Here is an 11,913-nt window from a genome sequence, read left to right on the forward strand (position 1 = left end):
GCAAAATTAAGATGGGACAAAGTAGACATCTTTGGAGTTATTATCCTTGGTTAGATTCAGCTTTAAGGACACAACAAAACTACACTACTTGATTGCAAAATGAGAATCATCACACATGAAATGAGCAATGAGTGGTTGGAAACTTTGTGTGAAATGGTAGAAGGTTATAGAACTACGGTGCTTACCTATTCAAATACAATAGTGTTGTCATTAAGGGTATTAACTACAAAAGATAACTTGTTGCATTATTGGCAAGAGTTGCATGGGAACATGCATGCATCCATTTAGGTGAAGTTATTTAGCTCTTTGGGTTGGTCATATATTCTGAAGTAGGGAATGTCTACCTTTCCAAGAATGAGGTCTCATGTTTCGAGGATATGGAAAATTCCAGGGTGTGAAGAGGAGAGGGTTGGTTAACCGACAACATTTAATTTTAGAAGATTTGTTAAAAGTTGGTTTCCATGGAAGTAACATGTCTAGTGTCGTGGCCATCAAATTGTGAATGTGACTTGATTCTTATGTGAAATTTCAAGCTTTGGAGGTTGAAGAAGACTTTCCACTTATATGTCGGGAACTTTGAGTAACAAGGCTTCCAAGGGCTCAGATCCTACAACAGAGAGCTAGCATGTACATGCTATACATATTTCCTCAATAACCATACAAATTTAATGTTTGAGTGGCCACTTTGACACCGTGCTGTGAAAATCTTGGGTGTCTGAGGCAGCTAAGGTGAAGGTTTGACTGGTGACGGTTGAGATGATTTTTCCTTCTTGTGAGGGAAGAGGGAGAGAGCGCTTATGAGAAATACAGTCTCGTCTCATATGCTATCGGGAGGAAACCAACAGCAGTAGAAGACGAGAGAGAGAGAGAGAGAGAGAGAGAGAGAGAGAGAGAGAGAGAGAGAGTTTTAGGGCGCGTTTCCATGTGGGGCTGGGGTGCTTTGGAGGTCGTACACGGCGATGTAAGGAAGCAGGACAGAGCCGAGCCAGAGGCGGCCGTCGCGCTCATCCACCTGGCTGGCGTACTTGACGGTGCGTCCGAGGCGGTCCTCCAGCAGATCCAGCAGCTGGCCGTCGGGGCTGTACTTGGCGATGAGGCCGTGTGGGGGACCACCGTTGAAGAGGCGATAGACGTGCTTGAAGGGGATGGGGAGGCTCAAGAAGGCGCGCCTCAGCCACGGGAACCCCGCCGAGATCCGGGTGGGCCAGTTCCTGCGGCAGTGCATCGCCACCCAGAACTCCCCCCTCTCGTTGGCCCGCACGTTGTCCGGGTACCCCGGCAGCACCGCCATCACCTCCGTCTGCCCCGCCTTCTCCCCCCTCAGCCAGTGCCTCAACAGCCTGCGCGCACCCACATGACACAGCACATTACTTATTTATTACTTTCTTTCTGCTTTTTCACCACAAAATATATTACGGGGCTCCTTTAAATGCCACTAAGTTAGCCCCTTCGTATCCCAGTTGGATGGTGTAAGCTAGTTAAATGTGAAAATTGAGAGTACAGCCAGAACCGGAGATCATATATATTGCAAGCACTACATACCAACATGCAATCACCAGAACTACTATACTTCTCGAATTTCATGCCATATAGGTTTAGTAGGTCTGCGCGTGACCTCAATCGTACTTTGCCTGATAGACCTAGTTCAAGAGCATCTGTATAACCTTACTCTAATATAATAGAAGCATATGCTCATGAGCCGAAAAGCAAAAGCATACAAGACTCATCATTTCAATCACCCTATTTCTTCACTTTTCCATTACTTAGACAATGCTATCTTACCGCTTTTTTTTCCATCAAGGCAGAGAATTTATATTAACAACAAAAAGAGAGGACAATAACACAATGAGTAAGGGGGGCTTCACACATCCTATCTTTTTCACTTTTTTGTTGAACTTTCTAAGCTTATGCATTTAGTAAACCTTACAAACAATATGGATGCACTAATCTCTTCAAATTTCATTAAACTTTCAAAATTTGTGCACTAAGTGTTTAAACAATCAAAAAGAGAAAATGGTTCCCAAATAGACCACCAACAAACTAGTGGATCCCCAATAAACTATGAAGGAACAATAATAGGTTGCAAGGCCTAACTACATCAACTAAACATGCACCTTTGAAAGAACACTTAACATACTGCAACACACATACAACCATAGTTATTTATTTATTACCTCTTAATAGTCAAGCGTCAACACATATAAACAATGATTACCTTGATCAAACAAGGGTTGCAAATGCTTAACTAAAGTCTCTCCCATATGAATTTTAATAGTTTAACATTATGAGCTTACTTTGTATCAATAGTTACTTTTTTTGAAAGGAGAGAAGAATGTCCAATTATATGGAGAGAATCAACTCGCTTTTACCATAGAGAATCTTTCTCTCTTAATTAACAATTGTGCTAACAAATGATAGTATTATAATATAGTCGAACCAACTCCAATTTTAAAAATACCATTTGAAGCTTTGTTATGCCCTTAACAAATGGAAAAACATCAATATCTCTCTTTACTTGAGACCTTTGTAATTTTTTTCTCTTTTGTGATATTACATGGTTCTTTAAGGACAACTCTCCCCTTTAGACACAAGAAAAGGAATGTTACATTTTAACTCCAACAATTTTCAAGACATGTGAGTATACACAAGCACGTGTGTACATGCATGCATACACACGTGTACATGCATGTGCATATGTATGCACATGTGCATGTGTGTGAGGTGCAAGATACCCGTTAATAAATCTTACTCCTCTATATGAAGCATATTATGAGTCGTCGATCGCATGAGATTGTATTTAGTTCGTGAATCGCCATAGAACGATGAATGTATCGTATGCGTCTTTTCCTCATCACATAAGACTGTGGCCCTTACTAAGGATCCATGAAATTTATGTAGCACTTCAGAAAGATTGTGCACTTCTTGAGGCACCTTATTTCTTCATTCTAGCTCTTTTATCATAGTAAAAGTAATTAGGACATTAAAGATTTGGCATGGCTCTAAAGTGTTTGAGATACTTTTGGAGAGAGCCCTTTTTGCAAAGAGAAAATGTACTATTTGAACACCCCTATTTCTAATGCTTCACACATCCCATTGCAAGGGCTTTTGCATAAGTGAAGTAAATAGTACATTGATTGAACCAAACATTAGAGGTTTTCAATATCCTACTCCCGGGGGGTCCACTAGGGTTTACCGTATGGTACCACGTGAGTGTAAGGGAGGGGGGTTATTTAAGGGAAGGAAGGTACATTTCATAAAGTAAAGTCCCATAAATAGGGGGTAGATAAGGGGTATTTTCATATATTTCTTGCACGCAAGTGGCGTCTCCTTATTACTACTACTGAATCCCTCGTGATCCTACTCACTACAACCTTGCAAGACTTAAAATAGTAGAAATATCCTTCAAGTTTGAGATATTTGAGGAGATTGCTCTTTTTACAAGAAAAATGCAATATTTATAATCCCTATTTCTAAGGCTCACCCATCCTACTCAACACAAACAAGGGCTTTTGCACTAAGGCTGGTTACACATAGGTCCACCTCGACAGTTCAGTGCACAAAATGGGGAGATGTTCAACTGACGTGTCTAGAATGGATTTGGCCCGCAATATCCACATGATGGATGATTTCGGACGGGGGATATTGCCCGCTCGAGGATGAAGCATGCCCCCAAGGAGAAAGAGACAATCACCTTATGTAAAAAAAGGTGCACTACAACTGACAGGAATTGAGCCTGCAACTAATTATTTCCAAGCTTGAGGCTCTAACCATTGGGCCAAAATTTTCGTTGATACCTTTAGTTGCACCTAGTGTGTAGACAAAACGATGGATTGTATTTCACGCGGGCAGGACTTTTTGCCCAATGTGCAATGGGCCTAATATATAGTGAGCTTTGAGAAACCTTACTAACACAATTGTTGCCAAATATACTAACGCAACTATATGTAGAAATGGTTTGAATGCTAAAGGAGGTCTAGAAAGGATAGTCATCAAGAAGTTCATTAGCAATACTTTGGAAAGGACCTTGAAAATCCAAGGTTTTAATTCAAATTGGACCTAATGTACTTTTCCATAGAAGGTATACTCTATCCTAAGATATTGATAATGAAAGAAGTAAAATAAGGGACCAAATACTATTCATGAAAATATGTGGTTTAGAGTCGAGAAAATTGATAGATTTTTACTTTTTAAAACTACAATATGTTTACTTATTAATGACTAGCTTTGTTAAAATATGGTCGAACAACTTACAAAATCTAAGGAAATAGACTTTGAACTATTGAGGTTGAAGGTTATAATATTTGTTCAAAAAATATTTTCCATGCATAGAGGGCCCTAAGTATGAAAGAAATGCATTTACGCATTGTCAGATGCATGATGATTTGTGTCATCGAGAAAGCGAAATCGAAACCCAAAGTTTGAGCTTACGCACTACATTGAAACAGCTAGGCTATGATCCCATTGCCACATTTGCTCACTGTTGTAAACCTATAATTAATAAGAGTTCTAGAGTGACACAAAGTGATAGAAGCTCTTCTCATGATGATCTCTCTTAGAAAACAAATTTCAAGTCCCAAATCGATTTCCAACCTTGATTTAGGTTCACATTATGGGTTTTTGAAAACCCTACCCCCCAATAATTTTTTTTAAAAAAGGTTATCCGCACCTCTAAAAATGGAGACACTTCGATTAGCTCCATCAACTTGGGCTAGGGTAAGGGAACCAATTGCAAAATGGGTACCAAAAAGTAAACACTTTGGGACTAGTGATGTTACAAAAAAAGAGGAATCAACTTAGAATCTTGCTTACGTGTCACTCATTGATTTGTCAAAAAGTGTCACATTACTTGCCCTCAAGTGTATCCTTACCTCTTAAATTTGTATTTTTAAAATTACATAAAATATTTTAAAAATAAAAAAATTAATATTGAACTTGTTCAATTCCTCTTGATATCCCTTACATGCTCATATGTTCATATTTCAAAAAAACTATAGAATGTGAAATCCCCCAAAAAATACACCTTTTTTCTTAGGTGTTCTACACTTGGCCCCCTTACCCTATGTGGAGATTGTTAACTGATCCTGCCTTTTCTCCGCTGTCTCTCCCCTCTCACTACATTTGGCTTGGCTCTTCTACTAATTGGTAGCGGATCTCACTCAAAAACTCGACTTGCACATGGTGTGTTTTCTTTGCTAGCCTTGCGTGACGACCTATTCGAAGGTCAACTCGCGGCAGGGCCCTTAACCTCCCTAGTCTCTAAACTCTAAGACTCGAGAGTCTAGAGTGATTATCAAAGATAAAAGAAGAGGATCACGATTCACGAGTTTTTGCACGAGGGTTGGAGGCTGGAGCTTGGTACGTGAGACATTGTCACATCTTTACATAAAAGTCGCGAGTCGCGACTTTTCCGTTCACGGTCGCCCATAAAGGGCCAGATTCCAGAACTTCCACGACTTCCTAGAAAAGAGGTGAATAAAGCGGACAGGGGTGCATGCGCACAGCCCAAAAATTCCTTACCTTTACCAAGTCTTCCATTCTCAGAGTCAATTAATTCTAAGGTGTTCGACGGTGGAGAGATGCGAGATTCGATACTGTGGAGGATTCGAGGAGATTGGATTATGCACTATTGTCACTACTTACTTAACTGCGGTCTTAAAGCGTAATCAGAAAAGCAAGATGTGAGATTTGGAGACTGTGGAGGGACTCAAGGATCAGATAGGAATGTGCTGTATTGATATTCACTTGCTGTCTAAAACTGTAATCAGAAAAGCAAGATGCGTACGCTGTTACTTGATTTCCTGAAAAAACAGAAGAAGAGGTAGAGCCTGATACTTACTTCCCGGGAACAGACTCCGCTATGACCAGATACGATTCGTCTTTGCTGAGAGAGACCCCATTGGGGAACTGCAACCCTTTCAGAAGGACGCTTGCCTCCTGAGTCCTGGGGTCGTACTTGAGGACTCGCCCCGAGTCATCGCCTGACAAGACGAGCAGAAAGAAATTCCTGCACCACAGCCAATGGATTCAGTACACACAATTGGGCATCGTTTATTGACAACTGAGTTTGCACAATTGTCCAATTGATGATCGTTCCATGTTACATTGAAGTGATGCAAGTTTGATTGATGACTGTCCCATATATTGAACCGATGATGCAAGTTTCATTGATGTTGGATGATGTCGATCGTCCGTCCAATCGGGTGATCCCAAGGTAAAGGATGATCACATGTGTCGCATGCGTTTTCTAATTAGTGTCCGATCTCAAGCACATCAGGAGATGCACGTGATACTGATACCCAATTTAGAAAATTTTGCTGATACAGAGATACACGGATCTATGCAGGCATGATACTCTCATTGAATAGGTTTCGCCTAATGGGCATGGATGATTCCTTTCGGTTAACTGTGAATTTGAGCGAGCAGCACAATTTACAAACAGTACCCATGAGAAGACGTAGGTACCTACCTTCTTTGATACTTGGAGCTGCTGTCTGTGAAATACACAGTCCCATCAGAGGCAATGTCCAGGTCATTTGTGAACTTGAGTGGCATACCATCCACTTCGCTGACCAGGCGCCTAGCGAGCCCCCCTTCAGGTCCAACAGACAGCAAACCGAAGTAAGCATCTGCGATGTACAAATCTCCGCTGCGGCTGTCGTATCGCAACCCTAAAGGCCTCCCGCATATGTGCTCATTGCGGAGCACCTCGGGCAGGGGCTGGCCAGGCTGGCACACCACAGACCTGATTTGAATAAGATGAAAGAAGAGTCAAAACTCAGAATCAGTACAGGAATTACGAAGCAAGATTCATAACCGCTCTCGATAATGTCGTGTGGTCTGATCGACATCGGTGGCCTTGATGAACTGAGCTGTATGTAGGCATGCAGAGGATGGACCAAGATGCAAATGGAATTGCAGAAAACCAATTCTCATTGTGCGAGCCTGGGAGTCTAGTTGATATTTCTCGTTGTATGAGCGATTCTCATTGCATGTAATTGGATACTAGAGCAATTCAACGCCGTATGATCAGAGTGGGCTTACAGACAGATCTACGGGAACGGGGGGTCTGGGAGACGCAAGGGTGAGATCAGAATTCCAATGAGGGAGTGGATTTCAAGAGCTGGAAGAAAACAAGAAGAGGAGGAGGAGGAAATGATGACCTGTTTGGAGCAGTGTGTGCAAACTCCTTCCAGGCCTTGTGGTGCTCGTCCCATCTGACAATGCGGCCATCGGCGACGCCCGTGAAAGGGCCCCGGCCGGAGCGGTCCAGGACGAGGCTCTCGGGGCCCGTGAGGCCATCGAGGAACCACTTGCGGGCGGTCTGGAGGCGGGAGAGGGGGTCGGAGGGGAGGGCGAGCATGTGGGAGAGGGGGGGCTGCGGGACGGGCAGGGCGACGAAGGAGGGGTCGCTGCCCAGGATGCTGAGGCGGAAGGGGTCCAGGAGGACCGCCGCCGCGATGGCCACGCAGCAAGACACCAGCAGGCCTAAGGAGCAGTACTGGGACGTCGACGACTGCTTCGTCCTCGCCCCTCCGCCCATGCTTGTAGTTTTTGGGAGGTCTCTGGTTTCAGTGTTAGGAAGTCTTTTGCTGTGTTAGGAAGTCTTTTGCTGATAGAGTGAGTGTGCGTGTGTATGTTTTGGCCTGCGTCGTCGGCTCCCAGAGAGCCTATATATTAGATGGTGGATAGATTGACTGGGCGTTGTGAGGCCCGCACCTTCCATGAGAGCATTTGCCGCACCTGCGACGCAACGTTTTTCTTGAAACCTTGATTTTTTTATTCCCAACTTGGGAGCGCCACGAGGTTCCTTGCACACTCACTACCGCTCTGCCCGCCCAAATTGCACCTCGTTTGTGAGCACACGATTATTGGAACTGGGTAGCATCTGTCCGCCATCCCTTTACACAAAGCACAAACTGTCCATTCACTCGCCGCCTGCTATTGTACACACCAGCCAGCCTAATGTCCTCCGGACACATCCAAAATAATGCACCAAATCTACATTGATCAATTAACACACGCAATGAATATTAATCAAGTAACAACTAACACTACAACATTATTCATAATTAATGCTATGGACATTAACTCGTCAATATGCCTACACCAAATCAACAATATTCAACTAACACACTATATCGACATCAATTGATGAAAAACTAACATCAAATCTAACATAATTAACACAATCAATAATAAAAAACTAAACACACCAAATTAACATAATTAATATAATGAGCATTAATTATTAATACTGTCATATATGATGATGTGGCAAAAGAGGATTGGTAGCCATTAGGTTCCAAGGATCACCAGTGTGATAGTAAGAGCTGCTTCAACGACTCAGTCTGTACTTTCTTGTGACGACTCATGATGATGTATAAGATGAGAAAGAAATAAAAGAGAAGGGCTTTTTGGCGGATCTCTATTCTTGTATTTCTATTCATCTTTTGGCTACACGACATTGGTGGAGACAGCGGGGTAAACCAGCTACTTCACGTTGCACACATCACATCCAACTCTTGTTCTCAAATAGCCATCCCAGTAATCACTGCTACACGCTAAAGATCTTCACTCCAGTCTTTCTTTTCACACCCTAATCCAAACCTCTCACAATTGTACTCGCCTCCCCTGCACCACATTCCTTAGCATCTGTCCAACTCTCAAGAGGTCCTGTTTACACCAAGATAACACCGAGCTAGTATTACGGTCAAAAAAGCTCCTGTAAATCCTCAAATAAAGGCTCCTATCAGCCTAGTATTATTGTGGGATGCAAATATGCATGTTGAGTTTGAACAATTCCAATAGACACCAATGGAGCAAATGTTACATGTAGTGTCGTCTCTAATGTTGTAGATCAACCACACAAATTAGACATTGGCAAATCTGCTAGCACATAATCAACCTCGTGACTCGAAGGTAAGACCTAAACCATTCAATGGTCTTCCAACCGAGGATGTCCTCAGCTGGATCGATCACTTTGAGAATGTGTCCAGTTATCGTTCATGGAGTGAGGAGAGAAATGATTTGAAGATAAGGAAACTACTAGAAGGAATCACAGCAACTTGGTATATCCAACAACCTTTGCAAACAAAAGCACATTGGTCCTTGTTAAAAGAAGCATAAATTAGGAATTTTGCTCAACAAAACATTACCCAAACAGCTCTCCAACAACTTGACACACTCAAGCAAAAACAAAATGAACCAATTGCTCAATTTGTAGTGAAGCTGAACCAACTCCTACTGTGAGCTGATCCCACAAAGCCTGAAGATATGAAGTTGTTTTTCTTATGGCCAAGATTGATTCATGGTGTATCCTGTAGAGTTTGTGATCAAGGTCCAATAACTTTCCATTAGGCCATACAAATAGCGCAAAGAATAGAGGCTAATTGTCAATCTGACACTCTCAACATCACACAAATAGCACCATTGTCAAAACAACAATTTGATCAACTTGTCCCAATGGACATAGATGTGCAAAATGCTCAAATGGCACAAAGAAGACAACTGTATGCAACAGTTGCTCCAACAAATGTGATAAATAGAAGGCTGTTACCATCGACTGATGCCTAGGCAAGACCAAAATGTTTCCACTGCAACAACTATGATCATGTAAAAAACTAATGCAGAAAACTTCAAGGAGCGCAAGTTCAAAATCTACAAATAGCAACTAAACCAACAACATTGGCCGCAATCCCGGAAAACCCCTAAGTGAATGGCTAACGGAGGCTATACATTCGAAATGACAAATAGCACGAAAGCCTTCATCACGTAAAGTATGCACCATACTCATGAACATAAAAGGTTACACTATAAAAGCCTTGATAGACACCGGAAGCACAATTTCATCAATAGTAAGGACTTAGCCACAAAAATAAAAACCCCAATTACAAAGACACATGAAATCACAATTTTATTTGAAAATAACAAAAACTTGTATAACAAAAACCACATTACAACTTTAAATATCACATTAGGATAATCCACACACAAACATGCATTGTATATACTATCAACACAAGTATTCAAAGTCATTTTAGGATTAGATTAACTGTTGGCAAGACAAGCTATTATCGATTTCAAGGGAAAAGAACTAAAACTAGAACACAACATAAATATTCCACTTATAGCCATGGAAAATAGAGAAACTATAGCATGCATGCACTTGATAAACGAATTACCATTAGTCACACAAATAGTTAGAACACAAGACATCAAAGACATACTCCAAAAATATCAAGACCTTCTTACAACAAAGACAACTATTAACACTATCAACTTGCCAATTTTCCATGAGATTAGAAAAGGAATAGCCAAGCCAATCAAGATGGCAATGCGAAGAAGATCACCAACAGAGAATCAATATATAAATGATGCAGTAAAGGAGATGGTTGCAAAGGGAGTCATTATACCATGATTGGACCTCTGAACCACATCTCGTCATGAAGGATGATGGGACCTATAGGTTTTGCCCTCTCAACAAGATCACACAGCATGATGTCTACCTACTTCCAAGGCTAGATGACTTATTGGATACATTGGGGCACTCAAGATACTTCACCTCACTTGATTTAGCATCGGGTAGATTCCTCTAGCACCGAAGGACACCCACAAAATAGCCTTTTGAACAACGAATGGCTTATACTAATTCACCCAAATGCCATTTGGATTGAGTGACGCAGGTAGCACATTTCAATGCATGGGCAATCAGATTTTTGCAGATTTGATAGATAAAAAGGTATTAGTGATCTAATTGGATGACATTTTGATCCATACAAAAACTTGGGAAGAGCATAAAAAGGTACAAGAAGTGTTCCAAAGAATACAAAAGTACAACTTGCAGCTTTAGCCATGCAAATGCAAATGGGGAGCACCACAACAGAAACGAGGCATAGATGCACATGTTAGACGCGCAAAGTCGGGCGAGCTATCATTGCGTCTATATGCGCGTGTAAAAGAGCGTGTAAATAGACGCGAATTTTACATCTGTATATCCACACAAATAGACGCGAATATAGATGTGTCTTCAGACGCGTAATTATTTAACCACCTGAAATTGGACTTAATATAATAAAAAAACCAGAGTTAATAATTATTTTTGCATTGCTCTCTAATGAATGGCAGTTCCTCCAGTTGACAAGCCTGATATAAGTAATTAGCGGCAAGTGACAGAAACCTTATTATACAATTAGTAGCAAGCATTGCATGTATCTCGTAATTTCTCTACTTGAAGATGATAAAAAATACTTCCTTTTATTATGGAAAATTCAATTTAGCTTTAAACTTGACTATTGATTCTTGAGTATGCACGTGTGCGCATGATATTTTTCATAGAATTAAGAATACACATTGGATCATTAAGCAAATTAAGTATGTTACAGTGAATGATCCATCTCATCTTCAATGAGATCAGCCCTTGCTAAACTATCTACTTCTAGGTCTATGTTACCAAGAGGTAACGAAACAAATAAGTCTATCCCACTATCAGATGTGTTGCTATATTGCTCAATAACTTCATCAATATCATCAATCACATTATTGTCCTCTTCTGCGTTTCCTTGAACATCCTCGCGAGGTTCATCTTGTACTATATCACGCATATCATCCATTATGGTGTCATCATGTACATCATCATTAATTGTTGGATTGTCATCTGCTATCTCTATGTCGGTAATATTACCATATATTGGTTTTGAATGATTAGATATAGGGATGACATACCACCATCGGTTATTGTTTACCATTGGATGATACACAACCTATATTTGAAAAACAAAAGCAAGAAACTTAAATACTTATTATATTGTGTATATGTATCACATGTATACATATAAAAAAATTAGCTTTTGCATATATACATGCTTGCATTGTTGAGGTAGTACTAATGTGTCATTCTTGTTTTGGTGAAATTTT

The 11,913-nt window shown here is 41.0% G+C and overlaps 1 protein-coding gene across 1 annotated transcript; it reads right to left on the reverse strand.

Annotated features, from left to right (window-relative positions):
- Positions 1–204: 204 nt before the first annotated feature.
- On the reverse strand, positions 205–7,645 carry LOC148031322 (protein STRICTOSIDINE SYNTHASE-LIKE 3-like). Its single transcript, XM_087684842.1, has 4 exons — positions 7,161–7,645; positions 6,467–6,742; positions 5,837–6,004; positions 205–1,340 (listed from the first exon to the last, which is right to left on the reverse strand). Exons 1-4 carry the CDS (start codon positions 7,538–7,540, stop codon positions 908–910), a joined length of 1,257 nt encoding a protein of 418 aa, XP_087540968.1. The 5' UTR covers positions 7,541–7,645; the 3' UTR covers positions 205–907.
- Between the last annotated feature and the right edge of the window lie 4,268 nt (positions 7,646–11,913).

Source organism: Lygodium microphyllum, chromosome 9 (assembly GCF_053477565.2).
Source record: "Lygodium microphyllum isolate KBCC chromosome 9, Lygodium_microphyllum_v1.1.10, whole genome shotgun sequence".
NCBI classification, from domain to species: domain Eukaryota; kingdom Viridiplantae; phylum Streptophyta; class Polypodiopsida; order Schizaeales; family Lygodiaceae; genus Lygodium; species Lygodium microphyllum.